Source organism: Protobothrops mucrosquamatus, unplaced genomic scaffold, assembly GCF_001527695.2.
Source record: "Protobothrops mucrosquamatus isolate PMUCROS unplaced genomic scaffold, P.Mucros_1.0 scaffold33, whole genome shotgun sequence".
Lineage (NCBI taxonomy): Eukaryota > Metazoa > Chordata > Lepidosauria > Squamata > Viperidae > Protobothrops > Protobothrops mucrosquamatus.
In genome coordinates, this window is record NW_015386417.1 from 448247 (window position 1) to 474487 (window position 26241).

Below are 26241 nucleotides of genomic sequence, written 5' to 3' on the forward strand. Positions count from 1 at the left end.
GGGAGATATGTCTTTTGTGCCTAGAGTCTAGATTTCTGGAAAGATGCAGTTCCACATGGAACAGAAAACCATCAATACGAAAAAAGGCCCTCTTGGGGGGCTTCTGGTGGCGAGGCTTCGCCGATGGAGGCTTTTTTCTCAGCCTCCTGCCCAGGACTGCGTCAAAGCTGTCAAAACAGCGCGGATCAGCTGTTTTGCGGCTCGGAACTTTCTCCCCGGGCGAAGGGGAGAAAGTGAGTTTGGTTTGGATAGGGGTTGAGTTCCCTAGTCCCCCCAGGAACGATCCTGGGGGGATGAAGGTGTGAACTCCCCCGGAGTCCAGACCTCTTCTCCGCAGCTCGGAGTGTCTTCGNTGTGCAAATTCAACAACAAAAACCTAGATCTCCCCCACCATCACCTCCTCCTTCCATTACACTTAAAGATCTACAAGAGGCTTTAGCTAAGTCCTCATTGCAGACTGTGAAACAAACAGAAGAACTTTTGGATAAGAAAAATCAGGAACTTTGTGAAAATATATCACATATCTTTCAAGGACTAGCAGTTCATATTGATTGTATAGAGGGACGAGTGGATGAACTAGTGGAGAAAATGGAAGGAACAGAGGACAGACTCGAGAAAGTAGAGGAAGGCGTGGAAATTCTTCAAAATGACATGGTAATGTCACAGTACAAAGAAATGGAATTTGCCCTGAGAATTAGGGGTCTTAAAGAGGACTTACAAGAGAAACTTAAGGAGGAAGTCGTTACAGCTTTGGCCCTGGTATTGAATTGCAACCCAGAGGTGATTTGTGGAGAAATTGAAAAAATTTTCAGAGTAAATTCCTGGGTTGCACGTCAGAGAAATATACCTAGAGATTTCAAATTGCTGCACAAGATATTATACTTTTAAAAGAAATACCTTCTAAGATTTTAAGAAGAAGAAAGGACTTTACTTTTTTGGCTCAGAAGTTAAAGAGGCGGCAGATGCCTTTTAGATGGGAGATTCCTTTGGGCATTGTGGTAAATTTTGCCGGGACCAGATACAGATTAAATTCTGTTCAAAAAGCTAAAGACTTCTATTTGTCGGTCCTGAAAGCTGATTTGTCACCATCATTGACATTTAAAGCACAGGAAGATTTGATGGAGCAACTTGTGGTGGAATTGCCTGGGGCCATGTCTTTATCTGCAGGACATCCTCAGAATCAACAAAAGCTGGGAGTGAACTCAAAGGAGCAAAGGATGACCCATGCTGCTTATAGGCGTAAAGAGAGAGAACAACAACAAAAGGAAACTATATCTATAACATATTCACTGTCTTCGGAGCCAGTGGGAAGGGCGAGATCTGCAACAACAGATTTGCAGGGAATGCTTAGTAAGCTTCATAAGCCAAAGGATGGATAAGTTGATGATGCTGGAAGTGAGACTTTATTAAGGAAATGGAAGAAATTAGTTTAATATTTGAAATAATATAAAAAGGATTATACGTTTATAAAGAACTTATAGTACTTTGAAAGATTTAAAATATTTGATAAACTTAAGATTGGGATTTTATTTTACTTTTCCAGCTGTGAAGGAGGAAGTATTGACTTAAGAATTTTTTTTTTGAAAGTATTGACTTGAGAGTGAAGAAAGTGAAGGAAAAATTTAAGTGTAAAATGTGGGGAAAAAATTTATATAAGAGTTTGATAGATATTTAGATTTTTAAAAAACTGTTTTGAGCTTAAATGTTGAAGGTGGATAGATAATATTTAGAGAAAGTATGGAGTGAATAAATATCATATAGTTTTTGAGTAGATATATTGTTTTTACTTATTGCTTTATCAGAGTTAAAGTAGGTATATATTGATTGTATTATATTTATTTAGTTAAATTGTAATTTACATATGGAATGGGATGTGTTTTAATCCTGTATTTGATTCCGGGAAGTCCAGGGGGGAAGGGGATTAGGGGATTTGTTGTTTAATTATAAAAATCAATAAAAATTTTATTAAAAAAAGGCCCTCTTATATAAGCCATTGTAGCATCCTTCCTTAGGAACCACTTCCACCAACATTATATGCTCTATAAAATAATTGGGTTCTCACTGCCTTCTGAAGGGCCATCCAGGTTTTGCTTCCATTTCTGAACAATTTACAAATGGTGCTATTTATGTGCAATAGTTCTTTTGGGTTGGAGAAAAAGGAAGTACTAGCCATTCCTCCCTAGCTGTCATTTTCTATATGGTTTCCTAATGATTCAGGAAAAAAAGTGCTGATTTAGTCAGTCAGTTTAAGTAGATCTTCACATTCAGCTATTCTGTCCATATAGGATCTGGGGAATGGCAAAAGAGAAGAATACTGAAAGGATTAGGATGCTCAGGTATCACTGCTTCCTGAATTTGGATCACAGGAGGTGACATACATAAAATGTCCAAGTCAGCAGTCTTACAAACAATTTAATCAAAGAGCTATAGATTGCATATAGAGTCGGTTTAAGAAAGGGGTGTTCAATATTTTCAGACTAACTCTGCTGGCTGGTGAATAGAAGGCTAGCTATGCTGGCTGTATAGAAGTGTATAGAGATACATAGACACGGGGATATATGTATGCATGTATGCATGTATACACACCCACACAACCTCTATTCCTCTCTCCTAGCAACTGTTCCCTGACTCCTACTCTCTCTTCTTCCTAAGTTACCAAGGTTGTAGTTTGCTGATCCAATATATTTTGCTGATTTTCCAGAAAACCTTGTTTTTGCAAACCTCAGACCCTATCAAATATTTGTTTGTTTGCTTGTTTGTTGAATTTATTTGCTACCTAACGCACTGTAAGGCTACTCTAGGCAACTTACAATAATAAAAAGTAAAAAATAAAAAGAGTGTAAACAAAACAGAAATAAAATAATAGAACAATAAAATAAGTAGTGAAAAATATGTGAATACATCAATATAGTAACAAAAAGATGGACAAGTAGAGAAGAGAGTAAAGGGGAGGGCAGGTGTCTGCCATCAATCCAGCAGCCACCTCCAGAGTGGAACTCCCCCATTTGAACCCCAGGCCAACTGGCAGAGTCAGATCTTCTGGCTCCTGCAAAAGAATAGGAAGGTGGGCAGATCTTACCCTAGAGCAAAGGTACCCAACCTTTTGGGCACCAGAGATTGGTTCCATGGAGAGATATTTTTCCACAGACTGGAAGGGGCATGGTTTTGTGTGCTGCCTGAATCCCTTGGATGGGGCTTTACTTCTTTGTGTGGACCGGTTGCTGGCATGCCGCGGCCCAGTACCGGTCCATGGACCGGGGGTTGGGTACCCCTGCCCCCTAGAGCAAAGAGTAAGGCTCTTCTTCTGGATCCCAACAGTCAGAGTTCTTTGACTGATGGTATCTGAATAGGCCTTCTCTGTCGACATGAGTAGGATGTGCTTGTCCTAATAGGATTGGCAAAAATATCACCCACTCCAGCTTCTGTTCTGAGAGGACTTTGTAATCAGCAATCTCCCAGGAAGAATATCAACAATCCCACTCAGTATACAGGTGAGAACGTCTGACACTCTATATTGAGTTGCTATATTGAGAATACTATGCAAGATCATAAAGGAGGAGAGTCTTTCAAGAAATTGGAAACAGTAGTTACTGTAATCATACAGTGAGCAAGAGGCTCATTGCAAAAGGCCTGCAGAGTTACATTCGGGAAGAAGAACAATATTTTGCTCTATGGCACAAACAAAGTATTCAACAGAATAACAAAATTTATGTGACTCTTGCCACTCTAAGATAGCTCTTGCTACAAGTTCTGAACCGTATTTTACCAGAGCTATAAAGAAATATCAGCAGCCGTAGTGGAATGCTTGTATATTCTGGCAAAAAAACACCCCACCTAGTTTCTAATTACAAAGCATATTCATATACTGCCAATTTCCAGAAACTTATATGAATACATCTTTGGTGTTGATTAATGAAGAAATGGTAATGGTAACTGATTTACAGTTTTATTCATTACATTAAATTATTTTCATGTGAGTTATTTTTCCATCTTGCATTAAACAGTTCCATCTTTCCATTTGTCGGTTCCCTCCATATTCTTAATAATTCTTAATAATTGTATTATTTGGTCTCATCTTTTCTAACTTTTTCTAAACACCACTGCTTCCCTTAATTATTATTTTCAGCAGATTCTTTCATCTCTTGATGTTTTGTTGGGCCTTTTTATCATTGTTATGTGATTAGTGACTGGAATCAAATAACCAGATCCAGAGACTTGGGTCTGATCTGCATGCAAATGTATCTCACATTCAAAAAGGAAGTTCATTTACAGGCACTTCATAAAAAGAGAACATTCCTATATGCAAAAACATGTATCTGCAATTTTTTTTTCATTACAATATACAGTATAAAGAAGAAATTCATATGAGGAATTTCTTGTATGTGCTGGAGCCTAGACTTTCTTCCGAAGTGTGCTGCTTATTTTTTGTTTTGTTTTTTTCAATTTATGTTGTCTGCTGGGCAACCTATTCATAAATATGTAGTGTTACTTTCTCTGAGCCACAGATCGTCTTTAATATAATATTTATAACAATTTATCAAACAATTAGACTTGCCTTTCTAGGGCAGGGATTAAGCTTAGCCAGTACTATTGATGATGCCAATCTGAAAACAAAATAAGATAGGATTTAAATGTGTGCTCTGTGTCACCATTTAAAGCAGATTTTCCAAATCTGGAGCTCTGTAGTAATGTTGAACTGCAACTCACAACTCTTTAAACCAGCAGATGGTTCGACATACAGCACAAAAAGATTACTTTAAAGGATTCCATGGAATAAATAGACTTCTTCAATGTTGCAACATATTTATAAAACAAAAGCCACTTGATGTAAAAAAGAAAGCCACAATTTATACAATATCAGTCCTCAATCTTTATTTGTCAATCTGAAGGCCATTCCACATATTATAAAGTATAAAAATGACATAGTCTGTTGACAAAGCTTAAACTACGAGGGCATCAATGAATGCCTGTATCTCTCCTTTATCTGTTCAGTTACATCCAACATTCAAAAATTCTACATATCAACTTTCTCCAAGAGTTCCTCGTGTTTTACCATTTTCTAATTCACAAAGTCTCAACGTTTAAAATGGCATCTTTTTTAATCCATGGCATCTATCCAGCAAATTCTTTGTCAGCCTCATTTTCAAGTGCTTCTAGCCATTCCTAGCATAGTTTATTTTTCTAAAGAATATGACTGCATGACATGACAAAAATAAGACAACCTCAGGTTGTTAATCTTAGCTTCCAGTGAAATGTCAAGCGTGATGTAGTCTATAATCAACTTGCCTGTTATTTTTGCTGCTCAAGGTATACCTAGTAGCTCTCTCCAAACCCATAATTCAAATGAGCCTGGGTTTTTTTTTCTATTTGCTTCTTCTATTGTCCAGCATTTGCAATTATAGGTAGCTATAGGAAAAACAATCTCTATAACTATCTATAATTTATTATGGTGCCAATGTATCTGAAACATATTACTTGCCAAAGTCCATTCCATCAGCTTTTATACTCTTTAGATTATTTAAATTAGAAAAAAATGTCAGTAAGATTCAAAGCAAAGTAGTAGTCTCAAGTTCTGAAAGAACATTGAAAACAAAACTTGTAAAGAGGCACAGCTCAATGTCTACCTGTACCAAGCAAAACAGAAGTAAAAAATAAATAATTTTGTGTGCTATGGATCCAGGAAAGAGGCATATCCTTTTATTCTGGAAACTCGGGGCAGTAAATTGCTTTAAGAGATTGAAGAAAACATTGGGAAACCAAAGATTGGACCAGTACAACAAATTCTTATTCAACCAGTGTAATAGAACACCCAGAAATCAAGTTCACTATATTTTTTTGTATAAAGAGGAGGAAGAGATCAGGTATAAGCAAAGTTGTGGCCAAAGGCTAATTGTAGAGTATATTATAAATCATTCAAGTTTCAAGGCAATATAAAGCGGAAGAATAAAGCCAACCAGTTTTCATAATGTGATCTTGACATATATCTAAACACTTCCAATAACAACTTTTAGGAACTATCTTGAAGTCCTGAACCTTATTGAAAAGGAACAGAAAGAACTATCAAATAAAATGCAACAATTTTTAAGGTCAAGTGTAGAAAGAGATTGACATGAAACAAAGTAAATTACAGGTAGTCCTCAAGTTACAAATGTAATAGAGCCTGCCAATTACATTCGTAACCCAAGGATTCATAGGAGTGAATCGCGTAAGTTGACCATGATCACTCACTCCTTTCGCTCATCTATTCACTAATCGAATATTCAGGTTAAGTGCACATGAGGTAGCTCAGGGTGGGGAATGCCAGGGAGCCTAATGATAGCTAATGATGATTCTCTCCAGCCTCTCTGTTTTTTGCCTGCTCCCAGTGAGCAGTGAGAGCAGAGGGAGAGCCGGATGAACGTGCTCTGCTCGGCTTCTCTGACTCATTGAGGTTTCTGGAGCAGCGGGCAGTCTTGATAAATCTCCTTTAAAGGCTTCCAGGCTTGGCAAGGAAAAGCATTTGCAAGCCAAAGGGAGATTTGGGGCAGCAAAACTGTGTTGCTCCAAGCCTTCCATTGAAGTTCAAACACTTTTTGTGCATAGATTGGAAGCTTCTGGGTGCCTTGATCTCATGGGACTTCAAGCCCCATTCTCTGCAAAAGTGGACGGGTGCCTGAAGTCACACGAGATCAGGGCACCCAGAAGCTTTCAGCCTCTGGCCATAAAGTGTTTATGCATCTATGGGGTGCTGCTTCAAAGAACCCCATATAGGGCTTGACAAAGCCTTTGGCAACGAGAACAGAGGCCTGGAGAGATGCACGCTTTCCTCCGGGCTCCCTTTTCATCGGCAAAGTGCTTAAGGAGGCCTTTGCCAATGAGAAAGGAGGCCCGGAGGGATCTCTGTTCTCATCAGCAAAGGCCACCTCAAGCACTTTGCTGGCAAAAATGGAGCACTGTTGCTGTCGAGAAAGGAGGCCTGGAGGGACACATGCAGTTGTTTCAATATTTCAGGCCTTCCCTCTGTTCGCAAAGCCTTTTGCGACAGATCACATCCAGGCCTCCATTTGCAGAGAATAGGCCTAAAGTACCGTGAGATGGCGCGAGATCAGTAGGCCTCCATTCTCTGCAAATGCACTGAAGGCCTGAAGCACCAAAAAGGCCAAGAAATGGAAGGTTCCCTGGATCTTCGCAATATGAGTATCCACAGACCTAGCACCTGTAGAGACCCAGCAGGGAGTGGAGGAATAGGCAGGGCAAATGTTGCAGAGACTCTGCAGTCATTTGTATTATTAGTGTGAATGACTGCCATCATGCTGCAACATTCGTAATTTCAGCACTGTTGTAACTACTGGGGGGTGGTTAGATCATAGCTTTGAACAGTCGCTAAGTGAACTGTCGTAACTCAGGGATTACCTGTATATGCCAGAATAAACAGTGAGAATTTCCAAGAGAGACAAGCTAAAGCCAAGAAAGACAAAGATATGAAGAAACTTAACAAAGAATTTCAGGGAGCTTGAGCAGTATTACAACAATTTCTCTAAATACACTGAAAACAGACCCAGGGAAAGTTTCCCAAAGGATCTCCAAATTAAAAGAACACTCCAAACTCAGATTGGTACACTAAAAGATCCCTATAGATGTACAATAACTGGTTCAAAAAAATCAGAGATGGAAGGAATATATTAAAATTCTTACAATAGACCTATTCCCTATATACAAGGGAATGACTTTAATAAAATGGATATCCCAGAGCACTTCATATCAAAGTTTTCATATTTTCTTTCTTTCACAACTAAAATGGCAGCCTATCGCCTGGAATAGTATAAACTACCATAACACAGAAAGTTAATCTAAATTCACATCATGAGAACTTTCTGACAAACAGCCAGTTGGGCAAAGCTTTGCAGACCATGGAAGTACATGGGAAAACATCTCTGGTTGAAGTGTTAAAACAATTGTATCCTTTGGAAAATTTTCAGTTACTGCAAAGGCTGTTCCCAATTGGCCATATAGGTATTTTTATGGTTGCCCATGACAACCATGGCAGACCATTTATGAGTATGCCCAAGACATCCTTAAAATTCCAGATGTAAAATTCCAACAAAGGTTGAGGACTTCAATAATAGTGATTCTGCATCCAGCACCTAAACACTGGCAGTGAAAGTTATGCAGTATCCAAAGAAATTCCCTAAGGAAATACACTACGGTACTCTAACTGTTTACATACATATAGAAAACAGATTTTGTAAGTCAGCAGTCAGAGGGAGAAATTGTAAACCCCTCTACTAATTTGACTCCAAAAAAACTGCATAAAATCTCCTGGCTAATTAAACATACCAAAGCCAAGCATGCCTCTTGAAACTTTTGCAATTTGAGAAAGTCAACATATACATATATATGTGTGTTTGTGTGTGTGTGTGTGTGTGTGTGTGTATGGTTAATGATATCTGTAAAAATATGACTCCCGGGTGTATTCATTATGAAATAACTAATTAATTTACGATCACCAGGAGGGTTTAAGTAAAAATACTTTAATTGAAAACCGAGCTTTTGTTGGGAGCTCCCAACATCTTCAGGGTTAAAAAGCCAGTTAAAGGAATGATTTAAATAATGTTCGTTAGCATTTGTGCTCAGTTCTTGGAGCAAGTCCTCAGTCTTGTCTGGTTGGTCTGCATTTCAATCGTTTTTATGGTGTTTGCATCCTGTTTGACTCTATTATTTATTTTGATTCTTTTGCTAACTGTCTCAGTGTCTTTCTCTCTGTTATCTGTCTTGGTGTTTCTAGCGCTGACCAAACTCTGTTACTCTGTCTGTTGGTGGCAGTTATAGTCCTCACTTGAGGCAGATTCTCTGCATTCCATTCCTCCAAAGTCCTGTCTAGGCTGCTCTTCCTCAATGGTGCAAGCAGCATTGGATTTGAGAATGTTATAGTCAGTCACCCTCAACCTCTTTCTGGCACGGTTGTCTTCGTTCTTCCATCCAGGGGGTTTATTGAGGAGGTGTCGGAAGACATGCAAGTCTCCTGTTTTGGTGGTCTTTTATACTGAGGACTTGCTCCAAGAACTGAGCACAAATGCTAACGAACATTATTTAAATCATTCCTTTAACTGGCTTTTTAACCCTGAAGATGTTGGGAGCTCCCAACGAAAGCTTGGTTTTCAATTAAAGTATTTTTACTTAAACCCTCCTGGTGATCGTAAATTAATTAGTTATTTCATAATATATATATATATATATATATATATATATATATATATATATATATATATATATATATATATATATGTATGTTTTCTGAGGTTTTCGCGGGTGTTTGTATGTAGGTCTTTAGTTATTCGGGTTTTCTCCCGCGTAGAATTAAAAGTACCTTGGCGACGTTTCGACGAAGTCACATTCGTCATCTTCAGGCTGGTGTCTTCAGCTTCGTGCATACATACATACATACATACATACATACATACATACATACATACGTATGTATGTATGTATGTATGTACATATGTATGTATACACACACACACACATGCACACACACATCTATCTATCTATCTATATTAGACATGTCAAACTCGCAACGTCACATGACGTCGCATATCGGGACTGTTTTGCCATTGCCGGCAATGGGGTGGGTGCTGCTTCCACATGACGCATCTGGCCCACAGACCAGCAGTTTGACACCCCTGATCTATATCTATATCTATATCTATATCTATATCTATATCTATATCTATATCTATATCTATATATACCCCTGATATCTATATCTATATATACCCCTGATATATGATTCAAGCCTAGATTTAAATAAAAATAGATAGATTTATTTTATTTAATTCCAATAGAATTGTGTTTTCATATAGGTTTATTTAAAGAACTGTTGCAATTTTTCCATTTATTCTAAATGTATTAGAAATTAGAAAGATTGCTATATTATTTTTACAGAACTAAATGAAAATTGCATTTAAATTACAGAAACTTATAAATTAAAAAAATCTCAAAACCTCAATATGCTTTCACATGCACTTTTAAGAAAAAATGCAATAATTGCTGAGATATAAGTGCCATTTAAATGTAAATTATGGTTTTTAAATGGCAAACCTGTAGATAAGATTTTTTTTCCTTTTTCTAACTTAAAGACAATTTTAAATAATGAAACAGTCCTTGACACTGGAAGAAAGAAAACTGAATTTTTAAACCATAACACTATATAAATTTAAATATTAGACATTTTAAAAATATTGTTTCATTCGCCATAATAATATACATTTATGAAATGTTAGCTTTTACATTTATTATTATACTAAGCAGGATTACTTCTTTGTGATCAGACTGTTAGAGCAGATTACATAAGAAAAGAAGTTTTAAAAATAAATCTTTAAATCTCCTAAAATGAGCTTACTTGGAAATATAGTATTTTTCAAGCTTTTTTTATTACACTTTTAAAAAAACATAGTGATTCCCTTATTCATTTTTGGCAAAGAATATTGTCTGGAAAAAAAACTGGAAAATAAATATACAAATTCGTATGGGACATGGGAAACATCACATTTAACCAATTGTACTCTTTCTTTGCATATATGTATACATATACATATGCACCTATATACAGAGCATCTATAGCTATCAATGGGTCTGTCTGCTTATCTACCTATGTATTGCCTTACCAAATAACACTAAAGTATGTACCAGGCAGCATATAATATATCAACAACAAATTTTCACTAAGACGCAAAGTAATCCTCAATGATACATATTCATGACAGAGATTGCCAGTGTGCTAGAGTAAATGTCATAGAATCTTTTAAGCTTATTACTACTAGATTTAGCTAAAATTGCTGCCTAGCCCATGAGACAAAATGTTCCAAGTATGCATAATGCTCTACGAGGCTGTTATTTACAAAATTGGTAAAAAAAATTGACTGAGTGATTGCTATCGTGTCTGCCCTGTAGATTGAATTTGTCAAAGAACTCATGGCAACTTTCCTCAGATATAACTAAAAACATATAGAATTTATACAAGCCACACATAGTCATATTTTATTGCCAAAACTGCAGCCTCAGAAATTTCCAGGGAGAAAAGAATACACATATGAAAAAAATGTTTTACTAAGTGGGTGATCAAATTAAATCTGTTGACAATTCTTACAAATTTAGTTTAACAATTAATACTCCATGTACTCTTAGTATATCTTGTAATATCATCTGAAAAAACTTTTAATTTTTGGCATTATAAAGTATGTTAAGCCTTGTAAAGAAAGCACTATGTAGACCAGAAAAACTCCATGGCCTAAGTGCCACTGAGATAGCAGTATGGGTTGTTCCAGCATGTCATATGAATGTTTTTTCTCAGCAGAATAACAGACCACTATATTTTTGTCTCAATTAACTGGATGCATAAATTTGCTGTATGAACATTACTCCTCCACATTTTCTTGCTTTTTGGGGAGGGGGGAGGGGGGGCTATAGCTTACTATTATACTCAAATCCCAGTTAATCTAGAAAAACTTTGTCCAACCTAATGCCTTCCAGATGTATTCCAATTAGGGATATATAAGATATCCACCTTGGATTTCTTTTTCACAGTACATTTTGATTCCCAAGTGTTCTGCACTATGACATTGACAACAAACAGCAAATATGAAGTCACTGTGAAACTCAAAAATGCTTATATTTGGGGAAATTCCACAATAAATTGTAATTTATTATTGGCTTATTGAATGAACTACAACTTGGCACGCTACCTAAGTGGGCTGTGGGATTTATTGGAGACTTCTTGATTTATTATTTTTTTGATTTTACTAGCTTCAGAAGGTGACAGCTTTTAGCCATCTCTGGAACTTTAAAAACTAAACAGGGCCTGGCCTGAATCACCGTGGAATGTAGGCTAAATAGAAGGATCCAGAAGGCAGCAATTACAAACCATTTCTATATTATGACTGCATGGATACTGTCTCTAAGAATCAAACTCAACTCTCCCTAATACACTTCCATAAAATGATTCCCTTTTCACAATAGCTTTATAACACATAAGTCTGATTCACACAGACAAGTTCTCGTTGTGGTACATAAACTGTTTTTATAAAACATGTTAATTAACATACTAGAATATTTCCAGGCCTCTTGGTCAGTGCTCAGTTCACTTGGCTTTCTGTTTTTCATGGATTTACTAAATCTAATTGTATAAAAAATTACTTCCTTGCTACCACTTCTACTGAAGTTGCTCATTTTTGTATAAGCTATTACTGTTGCATGGCAAAGTATATTTTTGATTCATAGTTCAATATAAATGTTATACTCTGTTTACCAAGAAAAGTTAAGACAAGTTTATAGTTGCTTATTAACAAAAAGCAAGAAAAAAACTGCCCAAACATATTGCAGATATTTTGTTTCTCACACTTTTATACCTGTCCCTTTCCCACTTAGCGATCATTCACTTGTCAAACATTCAAATTCTGAAAAGATTTGCATACACTGTTAGAACAAACACATATAACGTAACACATTTACAATATATTAACTTGCCAAGTTTGTTTGTTTGTTTATTTGTTGGTTGGTTTGTTGGTTGGTTGGTTGGTTGGTTTTTGGAGTGCCTACATATCAGTTTTTGACTTCGGGCAACTATCTGGACAAGTCCTTGTAATTTTCTCAGCAACATTTTGGAAGTGAGAGAGTGATTAGCCTAAGGTCATCCAGCTGCCCTCCCAGAATCATAGGGATAGGACAGACCTTGGAAGTCCTTCTTCCATCTCGGACAAATTTGATGCTATGTCAAAAGCAGGACTTGAACTCACAGTCTTCTGGTTTCTAGCCTGATGCTTTAACTGTTACACCAATATATTTACTCTCTCCAATATGTTTACTTGAGAGCTAAACTACTGCTAACTGTTTCTGGATAGTAAAAATATCCATATTTGATTTCAGGCATCGGCTTGTCAGTCCAGCTTTGAACAGAATGGTAATTTATAAGCTTTAAATAAAAATATTAAAGAGCAATACTGGAAAGTATTTTTAAATAAAATTTCATCTAATACTTAAAAATCAAATAAAATGAATATATTTATATACTTACTGATTTAATTCTATATCTAGGATGAAAGAAGATCCAAAAGCATCAACCTGGAAGCTGACTCTAGCAATATGAGTTGACTGCAATATAAAAATAATTACAATTGGTTAGTTACCATAACTAAAAACTCATCCTAAAAAACAAAATTCTGCATGAATGTATAAGTAGAGAAGTTCTGTATAATGCTACATAACTAAGGTGTTTCTATAGAGAGAGAAACAAAAAGCTAGCTGTATCATATTATAGATATTGTGGGTTTGCACATATGTTAACAACTTTAGAGTTTTTGGGGTTTTTTTTGTTGTTTTTTAATTTATATGGATGTCCATTTCACACCAAGCGGCATAAAATAAAACATTCTGGAAAACCACATTAAAAAAATTAAAAATTCTACAAGACCATATAAAAATATTAAATATTCATAAAAGCAAGATTATAAGCAGGAATGCATAGGAATGTTATACATGATGCACTCAGCACACAGATTTTATGTTGCCAGGAAATTCCCAGGCCTGTTGGGAAAAAACACATTTTAAGGGATTTCTAGAAGGTCATAAGGGTTAACTTCACCTGGGGTGGGGAATGAAAATGGGCAGATGCCACTGCAGAAAAGGCTTGTCTCTAAGGAATGACATGAAGTGCCTCTCCTTCTGAACCTGATGGGACAGGTAGATATCATTGGGGAAAGCCCGTACCTCAAATAACCTGGCTCCTGGTATGTTAAAATTTTAAAGGACAAAACCTGCAGTTTCAATTGGACTTGGGAGCAAACTGGTAATCAATGTGGCTCATGGAACAGTGTCATCCTACCAGGGAGAGATATAGTTGCCAGTGCCACCAATTTTGGACCAGCTGAAAGTTCTGAGTACTTTTCAAGGGCAGCCTTATGTAGAACATGTTACAGAAGCCAATTTGGAAAGTGAAGAAATTTGTAAAATTGGCATATTGTATTTCTGTTTAATACAAGCAGACCTTAGGTTACAGTAGCAATTGGGGCTGGAATTTCCATTGCTAAGTGATGCGGTTGTAAAGCCTGATGTCATGTGATTACATCATTTAGCAATGACAATACCAGCAATACCAGTTGCCATTATAACTCAAGGACTATGCAGCTTGTTAAGCAAAGACCTCGCATGACTGCAACATAGGAACAGACAGGAATTGGACTAAAAGACCTCCACGGTCCCATCCAACTCTGTTATTCTGTTATTTCTAAATCACTTTTTAGATTTATTCCTCTTTGAAGCTAAGGCTGAAGCTTTTGAATAGATAAGTAAGTAGTTCTCTATGGAGACTTATTTTTTTTATATTTCTGGAGCTCCATTTAAATTGAATATTGGAAATTTTTATTGGTAACTCCTTGACTTGCAAAAACTTGGAAACAAAAGAGACTAAAAGCATTTAAATAGAAAGAATTAATTTTATTTTTTACAAAATGGAAATTGAAAACATATTCTTTAATAAACCTATGCTGTGGGATTATAGCCTGTCTTTGCACTTTTTTAAAATCTACCTTGCTGACTGGTTGGACATATAAACAAAGGACTTCATTTTTTCAATTAAGAGCTACCGTACTATTTTATCTTTTACCAACAGAGTGTGCTATAAGCCATGACTATACATAAAAATACCAGATAAGGTTCTGGAGATGAACCAATCCATTGAAAACAAAAATATGTATCCCAAGATAATATTGTAGGATCCAATCTGGGTTGGATCCAAATTGTATCCTACAATCCCACTGAACCTTATGAAAGCAGTGTTGATGATTTGAGTACAAAACTGACACAATCTCTAGAAGCTAAATTTGGAAAAAGTTTGAATAAGATTTCAGGGGTAACAACAACAATAGCAGCAGCAACAATAGAGTTGGAAGGGATCCTGAAGGTCTTCTAGTCGAATCTGCTGCTCAGGCAGGTAACCCTATGCCATTTCAAACAAATGGCTGTCCAGTCTCTTCTTAAAAACTTCCAGTGTTGGAGCATTCACCGCTTCTGGAGGCAGGTTGTTCCACTAGTTAATTGTTCTAACCACCAGGAAATTTCTCCTTAGTTCTAGGTTGCTTCTCTCCTTGATTAGTTTCCACCCATTGCTTCTTCAGATGCTTTGGAGAATAGCTTGACTTCTTTGTGGCAACCCCTGAGATATTGGAACTTAGGGTAATTAAGCAAGTGAATGACAGGATGGACTTTTTAGGGGGGAAGGGGACTTAAAGCTAAAGTTTGGATAATTTGACTATGTTGGAACTCAGAGAGCAGGAATTTTGTTTGTGGTTCAGAGTGATTCCTAGAAATTCTTCTGCAAATATATGAAAAAAAACTTTACTGAGTTATTGAATTGTAAAGAGGAAAGGATGAAGGAAAGGTTGAACAAGGTGTTTCCCATGAATTCATGTTTTGCTGTAATGAAACAAACATCAAGAAATGTTTTGGCATATTTTCTGAGGAAAATACAAGGGATCAATGTCACTATGAGGCCGGACTGAAGAGTGATAACGTTGATGTAACTGTTTTAAAGAAGACTCCCATTATGATCATGCATAAGAGGAAGGATTATTTCTTCCTAACAGACATTTTGAAGCAAAAAGGATTCCATTTCACTGGGAAAAGTTGGAGGCAATGGTTTTTAATTTCCGGCAATAAAGATACAGACTAAGTATCTTTCAAAAAGCTAAAGGCTTTATGGAAAAATGTTAAGGATGAGCTGGATCAAACTTCTATGGAGATTGCTTATAAAGATTCATAGGACCGCAATTAACTAAAGACATTGAGAAAGAGGGTTTTACTTTGGAAGCTGCAGCTAAGGACTTTGATCATTTTTTTCTCTTGAAAATGGATTATAAATTTCTAACATAGAATGTAAATGGAGCAAATGCTCCTCAAAAGACACTATTTTCACTCTTTGAGAAATTTAAAGCAAGATATAATTTGTTTACAAAAAACAGAAATAAGAAAAAAAAAGATGTGAAGTATTTCATCTTTAAGACTTGGTGAAGAATTTATATCTGCAGGTTTTAAAAAGAGTATTGAAGTTAGTTTATATATTAATCTACAATTAAAATTGAAATTATTATTGACAGATGAATATGGTAGATAGGCTGCAATCAGTTGAAATGCAAGGGATTCTATCTAATCTATCTATCTATCTATCATCTATCTATCTATCTATCATTTTATTTTTATACATCAAATTTAGAGACCACCATCTCACTCACAGAGTGACTCTGTGCATTGTACAATTAAAAATATAAAAAATAAATATATTTCAATACGAGAAGGTAAAACAAGAGTAGTACAATTAAAACATAATTTTACTGCCTCATCAGGTAGGGTGGGCTGATGTAATGAGTTCTGCAGGTAACCTGGCCCCAAGCCATGGAGGATTTTAAATTCAACACCTTGAATTATACCTAAAAGCAAAACAGCACCCAGTGCAGCTTGCACAGCGGAAGTGTTAGAGGTGTCCATCCATGGGATGCCCAAAATTGCTCGTACCGCCATATTCTGTATCAGCAGAAGCTTCTGGATATTTTTTAAGAGTAGTCCATATAAAGCACATTGCAACAGTTCAGACATGACCAGAGTGCAAGTGACTGAGAGAAGGGTTTACTATTTCTCACTGGCAAAGGCCGGCATGCAAGGCACCCAAGGGGTGGGGAGTATGGCGTATGATAGTGGTGGCCATGGGAGGATTGAGGTAAGTGAGCTAGGGCTTAGTGCCCTAACTAATGCATTGAGGAGAGCAGGGATGCTGGTCATTACTTGAGGCACTTTGACCTTCGACCCTAATTGGCAAGCTGGAAGAGAGCTATCTGTACACAATTTAAATAAATTTGCACAGTTAGAAATGAATAAATTACAGAAACCAGAACAGTTTGTAATTGAACACATGAAAAAATAACGTAAGTAGAAAACAGACTGAAGAGTATTAATAGAGCTGATTGTGTGACTCTAGATTAACCTATCTTGGAACATGATTATTCACATGATGTGTTAATACCAATGCCTTGGTAAGGCCACACTTGGAATACTGCATCCAGTTTTGGTCACCATGATGTAAAAAAGATGTTGAGACTCTAGAAAGAGTACAGAGAAGAACAACAAAGATGATTAGGGGACTGGAGGCTAAAACATATAAGAAACGGTTGCTGGAATTGGGTATGTCTAGTTTAATGAAGAGAAGAACGAGGGGGGACATGATAGCAGTGTTCCAATATCTCAAAGAAGAGGGAGTCAAGCTATTCTCCAAAGCACCTGAAGGCAGGACAAGAAGCAATGGATCGAAACTAAACAAAGAGAAAAGCAATCTAGAACCAAGGAGAAATTTCCTGACAGCTGGAACAATTAATCAGTGGAACAACCTACCTCCAGAAGCTGTGAATGCTCCAACATTGGAAGTTTTTAAGAAGAAACTGGACAGCCATTTGTCTGAAATGGTATAGGATTTCCTGCATGAGCAGGGGGCTGGACTAGATGACCTCCAAGGTCCCTTCCAATTCTATATCATTATCATTATCATTAATGGATGGGAGTACATTATCTTTATTATGCTGAACTCCTTGGAGGAACGGTGAGATATAAAAATGGCAAACAGATTGCCTTGGAATCTCTTCCAAAAGGTTACCCATCTAAACTGGCAAAAATGTTGTTGATTAAGCAAAAATACATCTGTAGAAGATCAATACAATATGTTAGATCAATACCGTAACATAATGCTTTTCTATACTATTTCTATACAAATAATTAATGTCCTCCAGAACATTGATTCCACACATTCAAAGATCAAAACAGTTCAAGGCTGGGACTTAGACTAAAATTTAGATTTAAGATTTAGGATTTTCTATTCCTATATGCCTAAATATGAAATTTTTCATTAGAGGATAAAAAATGGAGATCACCCATCAACCATATGCAGCCAATGGGGTAAAGTGCACATACTTATTATAAAACAGATACAGTACTCTGCTGCCCATAACCAAAATAATTACCAGAAAGAGAAACTGTTTCCCACTTCCTTTTAACTCTCCAGGATCACAAATTCCCAGAATACTTTTGTCCTAACCCTGGTCTACAACCCCTCATTTTATAAAATTATTTTCTAAGAATGCCTAGAGAGTCCACAGGTGGCCCAGAGGCATTTTCCTAAATAAAGATAACAGTAGAGGCTGGCCCTTTACTGCACACCAACTTTCCAGCATTGTTAAATGAAAGGAGTCTAAAAATCAGGTAGAACAGGGAACATGAACTAAACTCCAGGAGGCATCTGTGGGCATAACGCTATCGGTGAGCACTTCACTGCCTGCTCCTGATGTAGGTGGGTGGAGAAAAAAAGATTATTCTCATTAATCCTCACCATGGGAGTTACATGCCTGAAGACTGTTGGTTTGGAGCAGTGGTTCTCAACCTTTTTAATGCCGCGACCCCCAACCGGTCGTAAGTCGAGGACTAAACCGGTCGTAAGTCGAGGACTAAACCGGTCGTAAGTCGAGGACTACCCAACCAGTCGTAAGTCAAGGACTTTCCCTGCCCGGGAGCGCCGCACATGCGTGGTTCCGCCCCCTGCGCCGGCCGAGGCGTAGCTGGCAAGCGGCAGAGACGGAGCAGGCCGACCACCAGCTGGCCCAGCTCAAGGGAGGTAAGGCACCCGCCGGAAAAGGGGGAAAAATGGCGGACAGCCTTGCTTGGCGACCCCCGTGAAATGGTCGATCGACCCCAAATGGGGTCGCAACCCATAGGTTGAGAACCGCTGGTTTGGAGCTATAGAATTCTAGATAGTTGATTGATTATCTGATTGATTATCAGGAATCTCAAATACAACATCAGATTTTGTATTTTGTATGACTACATGCCTTAAATGTGCATAACACAAACAGTCCTGCATTTGTAAAGTGGAATACTTATCTGAATGTCTTCCCATATACAACAGATGAAATTTTCAGCAGTTTGGTATCAGCTGAAGGATGGAGTCAAAGCATGGCAATTAACCACTCCAATTAACAAGCTTCTTCTATGCTTTGCCAAAATCTCAAGATATCTTTTTGCCAATACTTTGAAAAACTTGAGAGCTCAAGTATTTCTTTAACCCAGTGATGGCGAACCTTTTAGAGACCAAGTGCCCAAAAATTGGCCCCACCCCTGGTCCACCTCCTAGCCTGCCCCCCGCTCCACCCCTGCCCTGCCTGCCCGCAGGGCCACTCACTGCTTCCAGAGCCCGCCGCAGATCGCCCAAGCAGCCCAGCAGTGCCAAGGCAGCCACGCCCTCTGTCCGCGCCCCACAGCATCAACTATGTGCGATGGGGCGTGAGGGCAGAGTTGTCTACGCTTGCCTGGTTGCCATGTCCTTGGCTGCGCTGCTCTGCATGGGCCACATTTGAGAGCGACTCTCCTCTAGGGGGGCTGCTGGTGAGGAGGGGGTCGCGGGGGGGAGGCAAGGCTGGGGCAACAGCACATGTGCCCACAGAGAGGGCTCTGAGTGCTGCCTCTGGCATGCATGCCATAGGTTCGCTACCACTGCTATAACCCATGTACTGAAACCACAAATACCTACATTTTTAGCATCCCAAATAATCATATAAATATTTCAGTTATGCTCCCAAGACCTCTGCATGCTATTTGATATTAAGACAATCAAGTAATAGTTAATAATGGTTAAAACTCTGTGGAAAAAACAATTAGAGGTTAGTCTTAAGCCAGTAGAGTTGTTATTGCAATCAGATTCCCATTTTTAATTTGTTTCTCACAAATTTCTCATATCATACAGTTTTCAAGTAGTATGAAAATACATGCTAAAAATTGGCACTATCTTCATTTTCTTTCTGTTGAAACGGAAGAAATTATCGCAAAAACCAGGAAGCCCTTTACATTGTACAGTTGTTGTTACATGTCTGTAATGACTAACAATGTCACTTTAGGCTTTGCTAGGAATTGAGCTAAAGTAAAATGTGTCAAACTAAGAGCAACATTAAAGAACTGAAATCTATTTCAGGTACCTATAAATCTTGAAAGTTACATTCGTACTGCCTGAGCTAATGCCCAGAAATTGATTAAGGTATTTATTTCTTAAGAAGCAGAATTGATTCCATAATTTTTCAAGGGGGGGGGGAATGTTTCTTTGTAACATGAGATTTAATGTTTGCTCCGTCATTGTTTTAGAAACATCAGTAATTAAGAGTAGTGCAGTGGCATAATACGTTTTTATTACTTGGATCATCTGGCTCACAATTAGGAAAAATAGTTCAAATTCTTAGCCATTATTATTTCAATTCTAATGCCATTCAATCTGGCCAGGGAGATTTCCAGGAAGATATCCATTTGTTTCCAATTATTAATTTTAGTAGCACTTTAAGAAATGAGCATTCCAATTTGTTCCTTTTTTATTTTAAAAATATTATTTTTCTCAGATCAAAGCTATCACAATCTGTATACATCATATTGTTGTCCTAATAAAAATTATCCAATGTCAGTACCGTCCAGGACTGGATCAGAACATGACCTTTATTGTGAGTACTAAATTAGTGCCCTGAATCCTGATAATTAAATAGAATTTTTTTTAGCACAAGTCTTATAGTACAATTGTCACACTTTACTTTACATTTTACACTGGAAAAAGTTAATACAAACAACAAATCTCATTGCCAAAAATCCTCTCTCCTTCATGCCCATCAGCCTTCTTGTCTTTTCAGGGAGTTGTAGAAGAGTTGGAAAAATCTCAAAGTGCACACAATTGTAGGAAACAAGTAAAGAAAATCACAAATATTGACTATGTGACCATAGGGATCCATGACATTGTAATTGCAAGCCAGCTCTAAGCACTTGGATCATGATAATATGACTGCAGGTGTGCCCTGCAATGGCTGGAACTTGGAGGACCAGTTTATAAGTGCTATTTGTTCAGCATCATTGCAAGTTCGAATGGACACCGAATGAGTGGTCATTAAGTGAGGACCAACTGTAATATGAGCATATGTATTATTCCTCAAATAACTAGATCCAAATCTTTAAAAAGCTACAATGCGACTGAAATTGGTTCCAGAAAAATTCCAGTGAACAGACCAGCTGATGCAATGCCTATTACAGATATACCAGTCCCCAGCAACAATTTGCAGCAGCACCCAATTCATCTTTCTGAATAGTCCTGCATAAAATACAGTCACAGGTTATTTTGTATTTCATAAAGTCATCTTTTTGCAGGAACTCAAGGCATCCCAGATAGAAATCCTCACTTTATTACTAGTTAACAGTCCTTGAAATAGGCTGGGCTGAGATAATGCAGTTAAACCAAAGTCATCCTGTGAGTTTCCAAGGTTAGACTAAACCATGGTCTCTGAGTCCTATTCCATATCATAACTACTAGAAACTGGGCTAGGCAATCAATTGTCCTTGAAATGTTTCACACTATGGTTCCCTCATGCCTGGCAGCTGACCAGGCTGCACTGACATCCAAGATATTTGGAAGCACCATATCTACACTAGTGTCTAATAACTGAGGTAAGGTCCATCTTACTCAGGTTGGAGTATGCTAACCAGGTTCCTACACTGATAAAAAGCATTCTTAACTATTTTTCTCACTTAAAATTATTTCCAGAAAAATCAGTTCCTTTCTTATCCATATGTTTATTAAAATATCTGAAAATATTAAAATATCTGAAAATATTACATTATTTTTAATATTTTATTAATAATCTGAGATTAAATTTTTAATTATACTTCTAACTGCTGTAAAGAAGATGGGAAGGTGCTTCTTTGTATCTTCTTTTCTTTCTTTTCTCTTTAACTTTCTGTCATTTTCTGGACTTTTAGCTCTCTACTTTCTTTTTTTTCATATTTTATATTAGTTTGTATTAATTTTTATCTTCCTTTTAATTTTTTAATAAAATTATATTAAAAAGAATGTTAATTAAAATCTATGATATAGCTGTTATTGGTTTAAATTGCTCTTATCTTCTTGGCTGTTTTTTACATTTCATATAAAACATTTTAAACCATCTAGAGCAGGGGTCCCCAACCCCCAGTCCGTGGACCGGTACCGGACCACGGCATGCCAGCAATCGGTCCACACAGACAAGCAAAGCCCCATCTGTGGGATGCAGGCAGCACACAAAACCACACACCCTCCAGTCCGCGGAAAAACCTCTCTCCACGGAACCGGTCCCTGGTGCCCAAAAGGTTGGGGACCTCTGATCTAGAGTCTCTGCTGTGAGATAAGCAGTTACATCAATTAATTATTTAACTAGTTAACTACCATAGCTCACTTTATTTTAAAACAATTTCTGAACAATGGTAAAAAAAATCCATACAGTTGCTAAGACAAGAGAAGAATAAAGATTATATATATATATATATATATATATATATATATATATATATATATATATATATATATATATATATATATATATATATATATATATATATATATATATATATATATATATATATATATATATATATGTAAATTTTATGGGCAAATGCATTGTTTTTATCTTATTGTTGTCCACTGCCACACTCACTTTTGGTGAGATGGGAAGCTATATAAATTTGGTAAATAAATAAATGAAATAGAAATAATATCCTAATCATTACACCAGTTGATTTTCTCCAAATTTATTATAATATAATATAACATAATATAAAACATGAATGGTGGCACAACTTTGGTTGTGTTGTTAAACATAGTTCTCCTAACTCTATCTTCTAAAACCATTCTTCCAGAAAAGGCTGGCATCACCACAATACTGTGTCTTTCAAGCAGGTATATTGTTAATAGGAGAGATCTAGCAGAGGATTCAATTTCCCAATTCATGTCATCCACCAGAACAACTGAAGCAGCCTCTGTCCCAAAGTAGGTCAGAGACTAAATTAAAATGTATCTAAATAATTAGAATAATTCCACAGTGAATCACTTAATAAACCCCTGCATCCCCCAAAATATTTTGCCCAAAATTAGCAAGTAACGTACAGTATTTCTATTATTTTTAATAATTAAAATACTTCATATGAAGATAATAATGCCTTTTCTATTGCTGAAGAATGTATTATTCAATTCTGAGGTCTAGATTTACAGCCCACTCTGGCAGACTCATATGTGATAGAGTTTGTCCAAATCTTCAACCCACACAACTGAAAATTAACCGTCACACAATCAGACATTGATCTATTTCCATCCATGTCCAAATATATCAAAACAACAGTAACTACAAGAATAAAATAATTAAAATACAAGCTATTTTATCCATCTGGCTTCTAGGAAAAAGTTCAAGGTTTGTATCTCAGCACATTTAGTAATGAAGCTTGTCACATCCAAAACAATCTTATTACACAACATTGGCGGAAGCAAAGTAGTGTGAAATCTGGTTTTAGCCGAGTCAGAAACAACCTCCTGAAACCAGTTATTTGTTGAGTAACAAAGGACATATGATATCCATTCATCCCACATGGAAATGTCAAGTCTTTTACTGTTGCACAATGCAGGTGAGAGAAAAAGAATGGAAGAAATAAGAAAATAAACCCTATGACAAATATACCCGTCCTCCTTCAAAACTTCTTCCTCTGCATGCTCGGTCAGTTATTTTCTAGAACCCAAATCATGTATAATTCTTTTTTCATAACCAGCATTCCCACATAATTCTTGAATTCTGAAAATAATTAATTCCCTGGCAAACCATGGTTTAAACCTGGTACTATACTGTAATACGTTTTTTTTAATTATAAGTTTGGTCATTATTAAGGGATATGTGTGCAAGTCACAGTCACCATGCAAACTGATGGGACTGCCACTCCATATAGTGGCTGTCATCACATGGTGACTGTTACGTATGCAACCACTCACCACTTGATCTAAGCAATTTTGGGACTGTTACCATAGACAATTTATCTCCACAGCAAATATGGCAACATTAAAAGCAAACCAAGCCAAACATAGTTAATCACTATACATCAAAGACTCCACACACAATGATGGCTGCCATATGGAACTCTTCAATTCCATGTGTGTGTCCAACTGTATGGCAAACAGCAGCTCTATTAATAAAAAACAAAACCTTCTTTCATTAATATTGAACTTTACATTCATGTATACTGCCAATCTAAATACTGTAGTGCTTTTTCTTGAAGGGGGTTTTATTTGTTTTTGTTTTAAACATAAGAATTCAGGTCAACTAATTCAGATGAACAATCTTTTTTTAAGTTTCCAAAAATATAATTTTATAATGAAGAGGCAAAGACTCAAGGTCATATTAAAGTACTTTTGCACAACAATGCCTTTTTAAGACACTGAGATCCCCAGGGACAGAAGATTATTTTAGGGCTCTATAAAACCAGCTTCTCCTCACTGCATCCATGTTAGTGTTATGCAGGGCTTTTTTTGTCATAGAATGCCCAGAACAGAATTCCGGCACCTTTTTTGGATGGAACCTTCTAGTGTAGACAAGGTGGGTTGTATGACGTGTATGAGTTCCGGCACCTTTTTTTTTTTTTTTTAATAAAAAAAGCACTTGTGTTATGTTTTTCTCCATGTGAAATCAATGGCCAGCAAGGAGAAGTATGTGGGAAACCAAAAATAATAAAGTAACTCTTCATGGAATGTTTTAAGTAATTAGGTCTACTGTCCTAAATGAAACATCTATCCATCTGAACATTTCAAATACGAATAATGGGATGGATGAGATGCCTTCTTCCTGAAATACAGTTTTTCCAGGTACAATAGAGACTGCAGAAAAGAGAAGGAACGCAAAAGTCATTGGTGACGCAAGGAAGACAGGAAGAAATGTGAAGACTAAGTGCAAAATTCCAGAGAGAGGCAAGAAAAGATAAAGTACTGGGCTGAACAATGTAAGAAATAGGAGGAAGCAGCCACGGGAGGTCATACACAGAGTATTTCACTTATGTAAAGAAGTCCAGAAACCCCTTTATGCCAAGAAAGGCTATGGTCAGAGGACTTGATGGGAAGGAACTGCATCACCAACAAGTAAGGAAGTGGCAAAAGAATGGAAAAGGTCAACATTTTTTCCAATACCAAAGAAAAGTGATATGAAAGATTGTTACAACCACCGAACGTGGCCTTGATACCACATGTGAGTAAAATTCTCTTGAAGATAATCCAGCAATGTTTGAATCCAACTGCAAACAGAAAACTACCTGGTGTAAAAGCAGATTTTTGGAGAGGAAGAGGAACACGTGATCATATTGCCAATCTAAGTTGGGTAATGGAAAAAGCAAAGGAATACCAATACCAAAAAGATCTCTGCTTCATTGACCATATAAAAGCCTTCAACCATGACAAGCTCTGGAACTGCATCAAAGATCTGGAAATATCAACACACCACTTCCAGCTCATTCAGTCATTGTACTCTGATCAAGCAGCCACTGTAAGAATGGAATATGGAGACACAAAATGGTTTAGAATTGGAAAAGCATTTGGCAAGATTGCATCCTGTCACCTAACAAACAAAGAACCTCCTCAAAAATATCACTTGAAGCCAAGATTGCCAAACAGAGACTGTCATATTTTGGTCATGTCGTGAGAGTTGACTCACTTGAAAAGTCAACCACCCTAGTACCCACTGGTTGGACACTATAAAGGACAACACTACAATGACCATGGTGGATCTGAAGGAGGCGGTGTGAGACAGGAGAGTATGGAGAGTGCTGATCCATAGAGTGACCAGTGGTCGGACACAACTGAACGGCTGACAACAGCAATGACATTTATTTTAAAGTGAGGAAAGAAGTTTAATTAAGATTTGATAATGTTAAAACTTTGCAAGACATTTATATTTACATTTTTATTAGTTTTACAATGACTACAGAGACCCCCATTATCTGACCTGATTGTCTTCATCCAACCCCAACATGTTCTCCATAGCTTCATCCAACCCCAACATGTTCTCCATCAGTACTGCTGCTGATCCAAAGAAGAGTAACATATGAATATTCTACATTGTATCTGTTTTTATAATATTGTTGTGGTGGTTTTTATATATTTTAATATCTGTGTTTTTATATGTGGTTTTACCCATTTATTGTCTGCCGCCCAGAGTCACCTCCAGTGAGAAAGGTAAATGGATGGATGGATGGATGGATGGATGGATGGATAGATAGATAGATAGATAGATAGATAGATAGATAGATAGATAGATAGATAGATAGATAGATAGATAGATAGATAGATAGATAGAGACAGACAGACAGACAGACAGA

At 36.9% G+C, this 26241-nt stretch overlaps 1 protein-coding gene across 1 annotated transcript in view; it reads right to left on the minus strand.

Annotated features, from left to right (window-relative positions):
• ADAM22 (ADAM metallopeptidase domain 22) overlaps positions 1-26241 on the minus strand; it is a 166158-nt gene that overhangs the window by 131335 nt on the left and 8582 nt on the right. The window contains exon 2 of the mRNA XM_029283186.1: positions 13049-13125. Within this exon, the coding sequence (XP_029139019.1) occupies positions 13049-13125 (77 nt within the window). The remainder of the gene's footprint in view (positions 1-13048; positions 13126-26241) is intronic.